This window comes from Struthio camelus, chromosome 9 (assembly GCF_040807025.1).
Source record: "Struthio camelus isolate bStrCam1 chromosome 9, bStrCam1.hap1, whole genome shotgun sequence".
Lineage (NCBI taxonomy): Eukaryota > Metazoa > Chordata > Aves > Struthioniformes > Struthionidae > Struthio > Struthio camelus.
This window is the reverse complement of record NC_090950.1, coordinates 34,005,197-34,020,585: the sequence shown is the minus strand read 5'-3', so window position 1 is coordinate 34,020,585 and position 15,389 is coordinate 34,005,197. Positions and strand designations below refer to the sequence as shown.

The 15,389-nt window shown below is 37.9% G+C and overlaps 1 protein-coding gene across 2 annotated transcripts in view; it reads left to right on the top strand.

Moving 5' to 3' along the window:
- Window positions 1–15,389, top strand: part of RNF13 (ring finger protein 13) — a 38,336-nt gene that overhangs the window by 19,718 nt on the left and 3,229 nt on the right. For both annotated transcript variants that reach the window (XM_068955126.1, XM_068955127.1), the window contains 3 exons: window positions 739–829; window positions 4,566–4,671; window positions 7,653–7,746. In XM_068955126.1, coding sequence (XP_068811227.1) covers window positions 739–829; window positions 4,566–4,671; window positions 7,653–7,746 — 291 coding nt within the window. The remainder of the gene's footprint in view (window positions 1–738; window positions 830–4,565; window positions 4,672–7,652; window positions 7,747–15,389) is intronic.

Below are 15,389 nucleotides of genomic sequence, written 5' to 3'. Positions count from 1 at the left end.
AATCAACATGAAGCTGAGGAAAAGGTTTTCTGGAATGTGGGATGTGAACTCAGATAGTTAAGACATTTCTAGTTCATACATTACGGATTGCTTCATTGGCTGGCTTTTATCTTTCAGTAATTTTTTCATTTGAGTTGCATCTTTTGAGCTTATTATTGCCATTAGTAATAATCAGAGAAGGAGGTGGCAGTTCCATCCAGTTTCTTGTGAGACTGAAATGAAGAAGTGAGATTCTCTCCTTTCTGCTTTTTGACTTGTTCCAGCCACAGCTGTTTCCAGTGTGCTCATTTATGTTTAGGGGAGAGGAGGGAAGAAGGCCTGATAAAAGCCAGTACCAGCTCATCAAATCATACAAGTTGCCAGAACTTCTGGAGATCAGTGGAGCTGTGTGACTTTCTCAAGCCCAAGGATAATAATGATGTTGTCGTTAAACCTACTCTAATGATACCTGTTCTTGTCAAAAGATTTTTTTATGTCCGTTTTAAATATTCTATTAAGAATTTTGAGCTTTATACATGCAATAAAGCCCCTAGATATTTGGTGGGGAAAATTATACCATTCCTTATGTGACATAAAGGCGTAGCATGCACGTATGTTAGTATATATGCCATTATGTTAACAGATGTCTTCATGTTGTGATTGTCTCATGTTTTGAGTCTTAATGACTATGGGTACTCTTGAGAGTACCCATAGAGCGTCCATGTAATGCTAGTTTTATTTTCCTTCTTTTCTATTCAGTTGAGGTTTTAAAGAAGATTGACATTCCTTCTGTCTTTATTGGTGAGACATCAGCAAATTCTCTTAAAGAAGAATTTACTTATGAAAAGGGGTAAGTTCCCTCACATGCAGTCGCATTGTCCGTTGCATTAAGTCGTTGCCTCTTCTTAGTATTTAGGGATTTAAAAGAGGATTTTGTAATGACAGAGGCTATAGGTATTCCCAGTGAAACCTTGAGCCTATGGAAGTCAATGCCTTGATTTGCTGCCGATTTCACTGAATCTGCAATTTTACCTTCTCTTCTGTTCTGCTTCGTTAATGTGGGATTTTAAGTAGTTATAAACAAGTGGGTGCTTTGGCAGAGTGGCTGATCTGTGATGGTGAAATGAAAGCAGTTGTTGGAACTGTCAGTGACTGAACTGTCTGGGGCAACTGTATGATACTTCACATCATGCCCCAAAGATGAAATCAATCCAATTTTTGTTTTTAATTTTTTGTTTGAAGAATGCTCAGTGAGTACTGCTTATTGACCCTTTCATCCTGAGTGCTACTTTGGCAAGCTTTGTGAGATATTTGAGCTTATTACCACGTTATTAAAGGATATCATGTGTTAGATATGCTTTTTAAAGAAGTGCCATGTTTGAAGTGCTCACTCAGCAGTATGTTCCCAGTTTTCTGCTTTCTGCACTTGCGTCTTGTAAACTAACAGAAAGTTGTAGGTTGAACTATCTGGGTATGTAAAAGTGTGTTAGAAGTTACTTGGGTTTGTGTGGGTCTGGGAGAAGTTGAGAATCGCTCTGGGATTACTTTGTCTGTACTGTTTGGATAGCTCTGAGGGACTGTAGACTATTAACAGTGAAACAGCATGAATAGAATTTTTGTCTGTGGAGTGTATAGAATACTGTATGGATTCAGGAGGGTACTCCATGATTACCAAAACAAAACTTGAATTTTGTACATCTGGAGTTTTACCCCTCTTCTATTAGTTATTGCGGAGAGGAATGTTTGAAAAATATGGATTTAGTTAAGTTTCAGTCTCTAGGATATCAGCTTACAGATCTTCAGGGTCCTTTTGTGCAATGGGCACAAACTGAAATACAGGAGATTCCACTTTAGCGTTAAAACCCCCACCGTTTTCACTGTGAGGGAGGCTGAGCACTGGCACAGGCTGCCCAGAGAGGCTGTGAATTCTCCATCATTGGAGATATTCAGAACCTCACTGGACATGGTCCTGGGCAATCTGCTTTAGTTGACCCTGGTTGAGCAGGGGCGATTGAAGCAGACCATCTCTGGAGGTCCCTTCCAACCTCAGCTATCCTGTGATACTGTGAAACCTTTTTAGGTCTTGAGGTGTTAGGCTTTTTCCTAAGGTGAAATCAATAGCCTATAATTTCCGGACTTGCATGCTTTTGGCATAGGTAGACCTGTTAGTTATTTACCATACCACAGTACTGTTGCTTAATCCTTCTTTCTTCTGTCTTCATTGTGGTGCTGTTAGCCATGCAGTTGGAAGAGTAAATCTTGGAGTTGAGTTGTTGCTAGAGCGAACTTGATCCTTTAGAGGTTAAAGGTGGCAATGCTACAACAGTCCCATCAAACTGAAGAGATGGTGACATTGTAAAATGTAGCGCTATGTGATTAGTGAACCGTGCCCTACAAAGGCCAGGGTTGATATTTATCATCTTTACTGTTTTAATGTTCTGTTTGTGCTTTGGTATTTCTCTTACGTTATTTTTTCTCTTATAAGAAAACTTGGTTATCTCCGAGTAATATAGGTTGGTAAAGGAGTTCAGTTATTTTTCTAGCTTGTGCCAAGTTAAATGATTATACCGTACCACGTAGCCATTATAAATGTCTGTAATCAAACTCTTTTTTGCTTAATACAAAATCTTGATCTTTAAGTAGGTGAGATCAGAGCTCACTGTAGGTACATATATATGAATCTTGAGTCATTGCTCGAGCTGTTTCTGCATGTGCGTACAATCTTCTGAATAAAGTGCAGAAGACTTCAACCTCTGCCTATTTTTGTGAAAGAGTAACTAAGTATTTTGCAACTGGAGACAAAACAGCTTAAGACCTTCATAACTGTTATCTGTCATATCTGAAAGAAATATTCAGCATCCTAAAGCTGATTATGAAGCTTAAAAATACCTTTTCCTCCAAGCATTGTGCCATGTTTGTTTTGTCCATCCTTTGGTAACAGGACAAAATTTCTGAGAACAATGGGCAGAATACGTTTTAAAAATAAATATAGACTAGCTTTCCTGCAAGAGGGTTACAGTATATCTATCAAATATTTCTCCTTTTATTTTCATATAGCTTTAAATATACTAGAATATATGGCTTAACTAATGTTGTAGGAATCGCAGAAAATATGTTTGCGAGTGTACGCATATTTCAGTTCTAAGGGTAAGTGTATTTATTTTACAACGCGTATCAGTTTCCATTGAAGTAAAATGCTGGTCTTTTAAAGACTTTTTTTCCTTCTTAAACAATGCAGTGATGAAACTACTGACAAGTCAAGACTAAACCGTATGTGTTAATCTGCCTTTTATATAGCATTCTTAATGTATCCATATAAATACTGAAATGGAAAATTTCCTTGGTTGATAGCTTGAATTTCAGTGGGCATCTGTTCAAACCTTATCAGTACTTAACTATTGTCTGACTTGAAGTGTAGTTCTGCTCTGGAATAGATCCAGAAAAATGGGATTATTGATTTTCCTGGTGCTCCCCCATACATTTCTTGTTCAAAACTGTACAAAGTGAATAGAGCTGGGTCATCTCTCTGAGTAGATGCGTAATCATACTGTAGGACTACTGCAGCTGGCTCTTTTCATCATCCTAGTTTTAGAAGAGTTGTTGAGGTATCTTCCCATGTTAGGTGACTCTGCAGGACGCGTTTGAGGTGTATGCTTGGGGTTGCATGATTATGTTTGCACTGCTTCTGTTCAGCTTTTAAGTTAGTTTAAATGTTTGAAAAGAAAAGCATTGTGAGAACAAAATGGTCAAATATATACCTTGAATGGGATGGCAGAGCAGGCGTACTTAGTATTAGTCTAAAGATCTCGCTCCTTCAGTTCGCTCTTATGCCTTCCACTATATTGATCATAAGAACTAGATGGTGTCTTTTTTAAGTAGACGCATTGTTGATGAAACTGCTTGATGAGTGCTGTTCCACGAGTAGTGGTAATAAACCCCCATTATTATTCTGTTGGCACAAGCAGCCAGAAACACCTGATGAAAGTGTCCAGTTTATTTCCTTATATGTCAATAAATACTAGTATTCTGGATATCTGGTTGCCACCATCCACATCAGATTCCACATGTTTTACTCTAGGAAGACTTTTTGTTTTATTGTACCATAATTTGACTCTCCAGAGGACAAAGGGTACGCTTTACCATGCTTCATAATTTGAAATTAAACCTCAAGTGTAACCCAAAATGCATTAGTAAATAAGAGTGATTTCCTGGTGTCTTTTGACGATCATGTTATATTTTCCGCATTCTGATATTGAAGCACCTACAAGATTGTTTTCCATGTTGGTTTAGATTTATGGTTGAAATCAATAAATAGGATTAAAAACCTGGACATCTTTGTATATGAACATGCAAACTTCACTATGTGTTAACTCCAAAAATGTTCTAAAAAGCATTTTGTCCTTTTATTTATTTGACTTTATGCTATATAAATATCAGCTGATTTTTTTGTTGTTGTTGTACACATGTAGGTATACCGCTAGTGTATCTACTGATAACCTTTATTTTGTGTTTTTCATTGTATTTATTCTGTATCACTGTTCATTAAATTCTAACCTCCTTAGAAAGTGATATCTTTTCCTCCACAGTGGCCATGTTGTGTTAATCCCAGAGTTCAGTCTTCCTTTGGAGTATTACTTAATACCTTTCCTAATAATAGTAGGGATCTGCCTTATTCTCATCGTGATATTTATGGTAAGTTCCTTCTTTTTAATAACTTATTTTCTTTCAAACAAATCATCATAGATGTATAGGTTACTGAAGTTAAAATGAAGGGGTACAGTAAAAGAACCAAGAAAGCTTTGTGTATGGTATTTACCTGTACTGTGTTTACCTGAAATCACTTTTTTTTCCTCAGTGTAGTAAACAGCTGCACCTCTTGGCAAAGGGATGTCAGAAGCCCTTAGGATGTCCTCCCCAGCATATAACTCCTTATGAAGAACTGTCCTCACCCCTACCCTTCCACCTCACAACCTTTTTCCTCTTCCTTCCCAAACAAACAACCTGTTCCTGTGCTCTCATATACTGAGAGCGTGTCGCACCTCATCAACCTTGGGCTGCCTAATACACATTAGTTCTGCTGTTCCACAGTGCAAGTCTCTCACTGTTGTTTACTGCAGGTATAGTAATCGTTCTGCAAGCTCAGAAACTATTACAGTGTATAGTATGTGTCTTACTACATATACCTTACCTATAGAGATTCTTATTTGGGCTCATGTCTCCTATGAAAGGCAAAATAGCACAACTCTGCGTTATTTCAGAATATTTTGCGTACCGCTTTTTTGAATCTCTGCTGGGCTCTGACCAAAATATTAACTTACCTGATTTTTAGCAAAAGAAAAAGTAATACAGCAACGGCCCTGTAACGTTTTCTTAAAAATATTTCTTTCCGTGCTAGTGTTCTTTGCATTGTCAGTTATGTATTTAAGTGACGCTCCTAGGCGCATTTGGCACAATCAAAATTGCAGAAGCTCTCTGAAACCAGAGCGTAGAAAAGTGATCAACTAGAGCTGATGTGAAATCCACCAATACTTTGTCTGACCCATCACTGATAGCCTTGATCATTCTTCTTTATCCCAGTTAATTAGGTGAAAGCGTAGCTCTATCCTTGTATCCTGAGGGTCAGCAGACTCGGGTAAGAAGAGATAGGTAACACTGAAGGAGAGCGGTCACCATGGATAATATTCTGTGGACGTTTGTTGTTCTGAGACGGTCAGAATTCCAACTCGAGCTCCATTATTCATCTACTCAGAATACACCTGCAGTCAAAAATTCGACCAAGATCCTGGCTATCTAAGGAAGGGAATGAAGAAGAATATGAAAGTCACTGTGGTATTGTAAGCACTGGCTTTGACTCCTATCAAAATATGGTGTGAAGTACTGTTCCCTCATTTTCCAGAAAAGATATTAATCAGGGAATAAAGATAAAGACAGTAAGAATAGTTAGGGGGCCTCTGGTTTAAAGAGATTTAGAAAATTACCATTACAGGAAAGATGAATAAAGGAGGGGGGAAGATGTGAAAAATATAATAATAATAATAATGAGGAGTGGAAGCTTTACTTCTCTTTCTGAATGTCCACAGTTGTCATGGTAATAGAGATGTCTCGAAAATAGAAAGCATTCTTCATATTTTCTTGGAGAATTTTTCACTGGTTCACCAGTGCTTTTCACCAGTGCTTTTGGTTTTTGACGATGTTAAGTAAGTTCCAAAAATTCCTTAGGGACTAGAGAGCTGTCATCTGCAGGTCAAGAAATAAACTTCAATATTGACTAATTTGCATGAATCGCTTCAGCAAAGAATAGGAGTTGTGTTGCAAACACAAGACTGATCCCTCTGAAAGGCCATCTCTCTTTAGAATTGCAGCTGTTTCCCTCACCCTGAAAACCACAGCATCACAGGTGGCATTAAACATGTCATAGGAGTGGGGTAAACGAATCTGAAAGGTGTTTGTCTTTAGGAGGTAAATAAACTCTTTTGCAGAAGCCGTAGGTGCCAGTTCTTTTAAATTAGCCTTTTAACAGCTGGATCTTTTAAGAGCTGATACTCTGAATTAGAGTATCAGCAGAGCTGGTGCTCTGAATTAAAACAATTTTTTACTACCTAGGTAAAATGCAGAGTTGTGATACTCAACGGATACAAATTCTAAATCAAATGTATAGGGAAAACTATCTGTGCAACCCTAAAGGAATGACTAGATGCTAGGTAGGATTGGCTATGAGGGGAAGAAATATATACTTGGTGAGGAGAATTTGAGGCACTTGAGCTCATCTTTAATTTCCTTGCTTATGCAATTTCAGGTAGACCGTCCTCCAAATAATGTTTGTCCATATCGCTCATACATAGGTTGTGAGCTTATTCAATTTTACGTCGTTTGTTGTGAAGTACAGCAATGCCTTTTAGTGATTCCCAAGCTGTGAAATACTAATGCTATTTATAATATTAATATTCACCCAGTGTTTACCTTATCCACAGGCAAAGGTAGAGCACCTACATTTTTAACTACTTTGCCTAAAAGCTCTGCATTTTTCAAAAGATTGTTTAGTGTGTATGCTTTTGTTAAGGCCATTTTGTCATTTGTATTTGTCATTGTTGTTGAAGAAGAATGTCATACCACAGGTGCTAAAATTAGACTAGAAATAACATGAAGAACTATTAAGAAAAGCAAGATACTATAGCTTGAAGTAAAGAGCTCCTTCCTTCCTCCCACCAAACCCTAGGTACTATGAAAACAATTCTGATGAACATGGGAATAATCCTCTAAAAGAGCTGTACTAATCTAAAGCTGCTGTAAGCGAAGCCAGTCAAGTTTCATGAATTGTATTTTGCCCTAAAACGTGCCATCCATTGTACTTGGACCTCAGTAGGAGATTGCAGCAATGGACGTTATTTTATATAGTATGGACGTTATTTTCTTTCTTTCCTTTTAAAGAAAACTTTATATATATATTTTTTTTTGGTTTCAAGTGCCATGGTCATCAAGAACACTACTGCTTTAGGCTTTCCTTGTCTGGACTCAAGGACGAAGCCAAACAAGAGATGACTGTTTGAGCCAGGACTTCCTCCTGACTAACTTATAGTGACTACTCATGAATAACAACTTCTATTTACAATTTCTGTTTTTCTTTTACTGTTTTAATTTGCTGTTCATGTTGTCTTATTTATTCCTGTTTCCAGATCACAAAATTTGTGCAAGACAGACACAGGGCAAGAAGAAATCGGCTTAGGAAAGATCAGCTTAAGAAACTTCCTGTACATAAATTTAAGAAAGGCAAGTGGTTCTTTCTGTGTCTAAATAATTAGACCCCATTGTTTTTAACACTAAAAAGTCTAAGCAGAGGGGTTTTGTCACTTTTGAGACAATTTTGAGTATATTGGAGATAAATAGTGGAGTTTGAAGTGAAAGTACACAAAAATATTTTGACCCTGCTCTCATTGAAATAAAGAGGAGTTTTAACATTTCTTCACTGGAAGCAACGCAGGCACCCTATACTGATCGTGGCTGAGAATTAAAATATTCTTTAGTGTACCACAAAACCGATACAGAAATTCCACAAAATTCCTTCTTGTTCTCTTGTTAACAGCAACCACAAGAGTCGGTCACTGTGTGATGCACTATTCCAATCGTTTGTCAGCAAATGAATAAGTATTTGTGGCATGTAAATTCCCTGACACTGTAGAGACTATAAAAGCAGAACTATTTTGTGGGTGTAATTTACCCACTGTTGCAGAGGGGTGGTCCTTTCATTCCATCACAATGCTTTTAGGAGGGCAGAGCAATTAAAATCTAATCCTAAAATATTTGCTGCTATGATTCTTTTTAGTGATTCATTGTATGCAAGATCTAATGAAAATATAAGAAATAAAGCCACAGTAAGTTACTTTATTCTGTGAAACAGAAAAAGCTGCCTTAAGTCTTTGTGTATTTCAGTCTGTTCCTTAAAAGAACAAAATTCTTCTCCATTCCATTTTTTTTAAATGTGTTGTCGTTTTACTATCTGATTGGTGGTTCATTCAAGCTATTGCAAAGTGTGAAAGGAAAAGGTAGAAAGGGAATTTCATCAAAATGACACGTTAGTAGGCAGTGTATTTGCCTATTAACAGATACCATGTTAGGGAATACCCTTGGACTCAAGGATAGAGCCACGTACCGTTCTTTGCTCTTGATAAAGTCGACCTGCGTTATTAACAACACTACTTTGTGCAGAGCAGATGTTCAGTTTGAGTGGACCCAGCTTTTGTGCAATGTTACCCTTTCTCAAAGAAATGAATTTTTTTTTTCTGTGGGGGGTTGATGAACCTTGGTGTAGTGATTTATTGCTGTGGATTTAAAATTGACACGAAAGAAATGATCTTGAGCCAACAAAACTAATGTTTGTTCCCTTTTAGTGATTCCACATGAAAATCTAACTAAAACGAGATACGTCATATGCATATACTGGACTTCATCTTAAACTCTGATATTTCTGAGGGAATAGCTTCCAATATGAATTGTCTGGAGCTCAGTCAGTCATCATATAGTATTATCTAGCTGCGAAGGTCCAGAGGAACATACTGTACTCAGCTTCTGGTGCCTTCAGGTAGCCACTGCTATGAAAAACAGGACAAAAAGCTTATTTTTTCTATTTCAGAGATGTCATACTAAAAACTCCTATTTTCCAGAGACCTATGACCATACCAGCAACTTTGCATAGAAAAATATCCGCCCAATTTGCATAATATCCAGGACTGTGGTACCTTGGGTCTCAAAGCAGTCCAGAAAGGGTGAACGTGTTTCTGAGAAAATGTGTTCACTATTATGCTTTCAACTTATCACTATTCATGTATACTATAAATTTAGTGTTTGAAAATAGGTCACTTACAAAAACTGTCACTTTAGTTTATGTTCCTATTTTTATGCGATACTGAAAAATGTCCATGCAACATAAGCTTATGCTGATGCCATAAATGTGCTCTGTGCTCTTGTTGACTGGTTCTTGTATTCTGGTACTAGATAGATACGTTAATAAATTTTATTTTTTGTGCAAATATACTTGGTGCGACAATATACTGGAAGGAAACACTTCTGTATTTTTATGAAAAAATGAGACATCATGGAATCATTTAAAAATAGCAAACGTGGACGTTTTTAGAAAGAGATTTTCTCTCCCTACTGATCACCTTTATTGAAATGAGCTTGTGACTGAACTATTTAATAATGATTTTATAAATTCTTGTAGCACATGGATCAAGTACTTGTATTTCCCAAGGTGCCTGCAGCACCTTGTTTGTCAGGACATGTTCTGTCTAGATATTTGTTTTAATTAGGATAGTAAGAATAGCAAACTGATGGTGAGATATTCAAGATGCCATTAATATCTGACTTGCGCTTTGCTGAGCTCTCTGTGCTCAGATGAAGAAGGAATGATGAGAACCCTTGTATTTCACAGCTGTGACGTTTTTGCTGATGAAGTATTTTCAGATTTCCCTTTTAGAAGGGATTCAACACTTTGCCTACTTTAGCTGTGGATCAGGCCTGGAGTTTATCTGTGAGTCCTGGTGGACTGCAAAATATAAATTGAGAGCAAAGCTGGACACTACCCTGCATCACCACATTCAGAGTACTGGAGAAAATATCAGCGGCTTTGATTCATGAAAGTAATGCGCTCAACTCTAAAGTATGTAGGTAGCGGTCATGGGGAGGTTGAGTCTTTGCTGCAGTTTAGTGGTAAGGCATCTCCAGAAGAGCTGGAGTTTCATCTTTCTCTTCTCCAGTGCAGAGGATAAATGGAAACAAAACAAAACATGTAAAGGAAAATAAGGGGTATAGAAAGCAAAGCAAAAGTATATTCCGAATAAAAATAAAAATATCTGTAATAAAAAAAAAAAAGCAAAATACCTCTGAAATACCTCTGACCATTTCCTTGCTATGTGGAAGTCAATGAGGTTGAATTTAATCTCACTTTCTTCTGTGATTGTGTGACAGTAACTAGCTCTTCTATGCTCATTAGAGTTGAAATGTCAGCTTTTGGAATAATTCTATCAGGAAGAAATAGCTGGGAGAAAATGATCCTCTGAAAAAAGCTAAAAGTTATTGCTTCCTTAGTCTTACAGCTTATAGTGCTAAATAAATTTCTACTTCACTTTTTCTATCAATACATCCAAAATCTTAAGGTATTAGATGATCACTTATATAATCTAGAGAGAATGAATTCTGTGGTTATATATGTGTAATCTTTGCTGATCCAAATTCTGTTCTGAGTTAAAATAACGTAAAGATGGATTGATGTCAGCACGATCATGCTAAATTCATGTCAGCGTTTTAAGAGCCAACTCAAACTGTTACTCAGATGCTTGCTGTTTTATTTTTACATCTGCCATTTTTATTGTGACATTTTAATTCATTGAGTCTTGAAATGTGAATTTATTGTATTTTTCTTCCCTCTAATCCTGGTAATTGACCAGCTCATGATAAATTGGATAGGTATAATGGCAGACTTACCCTCAGCTCTGAGAATGGAGGAGTGTCTAACTGTATTGTTAGGAGCACGGAAAATGCATTGTTTCTCAGGGGGACATGATTCCTTTCCAAGAACTTGTTTTGTGCTGGTGAGGAGAGGTATAATTACCATGCTTTTTAGGGTATAGCATACGCTTGCTTGCTAAACAGCATGTAGCACAATCATTCTGCCTACATACCGCTCGCTTCCCGAGTGGGTAGCGTTACAGAACAGCCAGCCCCAGTTTACCCTCCAGTGCCCAAAGCCATTGTCACAGAAGCTTGTAGGCAACTGCATTAAAAGCCAACGGATCTTGCTCCCTGTGGAGAAATAGGGCACATCTAACCTTCGCTAACCAGCCCAGAAGTTTTGAATTATCTTCCGCTGGTTGTCAGCAAGGAAACTATAACTTAGTGACTGAAATGAAGCCTTGAGCTGATTTTAGTATCTCCTTGTGAAAAAGCACCCTCTTCTGTGGTTTAATTTTACAAAAGCCTTTTGCATTGCATTTTAAAACAAAACATTTTGGTACTTCATAGCTTGTCTTCCGAATTTTTTGTCCAATGTACAAATTTCTGGAAAAGTTTTAAATGTTCAAGTGTTTGTTCCTCTTTTTTTTTTCTTTTGTTCATGCTAAATTTGATACTGCGTTATGGGTAAAACTAGCAGCACTCCAAGATGTGCTTGAGGAATGGATGGGTAATACAAGTTGTTATAATAGATTGCCATTGGTTTATCTAAATAGCTTTTGTTAAATTGAAGCGTATAACATTGCATATCACAGCCTGGGTTGTCTTATAAGGAATAAGAACAGTTAAAATAGTTCAGTTTTGGCACTAAGCGCACGGAAATCTCATAACCCCCATGACTTCCTGTATTTCTTTACTTCTTTACCCCATGCCACTGTCTTCTGCTCATCTCCATGTTTAATTTCTTTACGTATTCCTATCGGTAGCCTAATCCTCCTATTCTTCTACTCTCTTCATAACCTCAAGCCTTTTAGCCCTAGAAAAACATGATCCTCCCAGAAAAGTCAAATGCGTAGCATCATCGGCCACCAATAGTATGATAAAAGGACGTGCTTTGCACCCCAGCCTCTGTGTACTCTCTCCAGTCTGTCATCCAGTGGACTCCAATCTCATTTATGTACTCTCTAACCATATTCCACTACCATACGGGCAGCATACGGTCTGTCTTCGCTTTGTAGACTTGTCCAGTTTTTGCTTGTTCTGATCCTCTAGCTGTACACAGTGCATGACTGATTCCTCTTAATTCCTGTTTCTGCATGTAAGAGACTAGAAGACAGTGACTGAGAAAATAAGTAGTTGCCAATTTGAGGAAAGAAGGGATTCTCACTTTAGTAGTTGTATGATGCTGTTACGCCCTTGAAAGGGCATTACTCATTCCTTTGCGGTAATTCTGAGAAAAACCCATCTCATGTTTTTCAGAGTCACTTTAACTTTCAGGTCAGGATTCACCTGTTGGCTAGCTGAGCTGTTAATGCTGAAGTTCCAGGAAAGTCCTTTGTAAACAGATGACTCGCTATGGACTTCTTTTAATTGGCCTTAAGTTTTGGTGCTTACACTAATATCTTCCTTTAAAATCTGAAAAATGGCATTTTCGTTTCTTTAAGCAAATGATCACTTCAGTCATATTTCTTTTAAATTAATCCCTCATATTACTTTCTTCAGCCGCTTTTACTAGAAGGACAAAGTTTGACCCAGTACTTGCTCTACATCACCTTTGGCAACACAATCAAAATATATTGCTTCATGCTTCTTTGTGAAAGATAGGATTTCTCAAGACATTAATGCAAAATCCATTCACTTAAGTCTTCCTGATGATAAATCTTTCCTTTGCCTTTGGAAGGATAACTGAAAGCAACTCCTGAGGGCTATAATACTGTTTTAAGGAATGCAACTCCTCAGTCATGCAGAAAAGGAAATATGGTAAGTTTGTGAAGACAGAATACTGGACAAGAGAGATGTGTAGGCGTATTATTAAGAAATGTGTAAAGCCAGTTTTTTCTACATGGGGTGTTAAACATTAGGATGCCAAACCAGTGGTTAGATACCTGACAAAGGATTTGGAGTTTTGGAGTTGCTACATCCACAAGGCCTCTAGAAATTGGGCTGTTTGCTTAAATCTGTTTAAATATAAAATAAAGAGCTTGCTTTAGGCAGTCAGCTTTGAAAATGCTTGTATTTTACCTATGCAGGGAAAGAATCGCCAATATATGTGACAACTAGTAGGCAATAAGAGTATGTACGATTTTAAGCAAAGACATATTTTTAAGTGCGCTGGATACTGAATTTTTATATGTGTGTGCATATAGATAGATATGATTGAGATACATTTTAGATATCTAAAATGCCTTTTTAAAATCTGCCCCAGAGTAAGTATGGTTCTGCTGTTTACTAGGTATTCCTAAATTATTTTTCTCCTGCAGATGGTATTATCACTGATCTAATTACTCTTCATTACTGGCCCATCTGCCTGGCCACACACCTACAGTGTAGGCCTAATAGGGAAAACAAGTCATAAGGTCTGCCAAATTTCTCATTGTTCACAGGTACACGGCTATATGTGATGTACATAGATGGGTAATTTCTGAAAATATTTTTGTATTTATATATGCCAAGCAGTTAGAGAATTTTGCTTACTAAAGATTTCTGATACACAATTTTTTTTTTTTCAAGTTGTTTCCAAAATTCCTTTCTCCCCTCTCTTTTTCTTTTTTGGCGGTTCTGAGACAGCTTCTAGAATACACGTTTTCTGTATTTCAGAAATGCATTTCTGCCAAGTAATTTTTCTAGATCTACCGAGAAAGTGTACTGTTTTTTGGCAAAGTGTGTTGTTAGAGTTTTTATTTTGTTCAATATGCAATTAATGAAAAATTCAGGTCAAGAGGCTTTTTAGAGTTTTGCCTTCAGTGTATAACACTTTCATTTCATGCGTTAATGATCTTATTCTGAGCACCTACACAAAAACACGGTACATCTTTGCCTCTTTCCCGTCAGCGAATGACTTCTTCCTCTTATCAAGTCTCTTTCCCTGAAAATTGACTTCCATATAATACTTGAAATTTGAGCTGGTGTTAGGGATTAATCTTTTGTGCCACTCTACCTCACTAATAATGTTTCTGAGTCACCAGTGTTGCTTCGATCAGTCTTCTGCAGCTTCCCTGGAAAGCTCGGCCCCTGTGCTGCTGGTGCCCTGCTCTCGTTTGCCCTGCTGTGATGTACGCGGTCTCCCGGGCTCCGCGGAGCAGCCACAGAGCACAGAACGCGCAGAGTTGCATGTGAATCCTAAGTGTTACTTGGAAAAGTAACTCTAAACAGCTTACGTATCTCACTTTGCCATCTGTAGAAAAGCATTGAGTTTAGCAGCATGCTATCCAAACAAATTTTGAGCTGAGTTCCAGAAATGTTCTGCTCCCTTATAGTAAAGGGAAAGCTCCGCTACTGTTTTAGAAGCGTTCATGTTTAGAGGCCCTCTCTTCAGAGAAATGCAAAATCTGCCTGCTTCCTTCATTTGCAGGTTTTTTGATAATATAGGGTAAGTTCATGACCCAAATGTGGGCCTGTTGTAGCTGGACTTTCCCAAGATCTGCCCCACTTTCTCCACTTCTTCCTCAAAACAGCACTTTCACAGCATGTCGCGTGTTTTATCAACAGCTTTTTAATAAGCTTGGAGCTTGAGCTGTGACTCCGATTTGTCCCCAGTTGATCTCATTCTCATGCACGTAACCTGGGCAGTGCTTTGGGAAGTAATACTGGAATTGTTAGGAAAAAGGATCTTACAGTCTGGGCTGAACAGTCGTGTGTCACAGAGATTACCGTGCGATGTATGTATATTGAAAGGTGAGCCAAGCAGCTGTTCAGATTAGATGAATGATTCTTGTTGTGGCCGTTAGCTGTAGCTGTGACCCTAGCACGCTAAGTCTGAAATCTCCTATGTCAAATCTGAGCGCGAAGGTCAGTAGTGGAATTTTAGTACAGCAGATGGTCCAGAAGGCACTTGAGCAATTTGTAAAAGTTTACTGGGAGAGGATTAAGATGAGAATGGGAGGAACAGGAGTAATAGGTTTCTCTGAAAGACAGAAAATTGAGTAGCGGGGATGAATGCCTTGTAGGTGACAAGATCACAGAGGCCTCATTTCTCTTTCAGGGGTCTCTGCCTTACTATATGCTCTTCCCCTTTTTATATTCCAGTGTATGAGAGAGTCCGACCCTTCTCTGTACATATCCTTTCTATTGGGATCTGCGTCTCCTTGCTTTCCTACCTCCTCTGCTGTGCAGTAAAACCCAGGATCTTAGCCCTGAAGATAGCGAAAACATAAACTATTGAGCACTGGGAAAGTAAGGAGCTAGTGTGAAGTTGGTACAGTTTGGGAACAGGCAGGCTTGGTGAGCTAGGACTGCTAGTATGAATG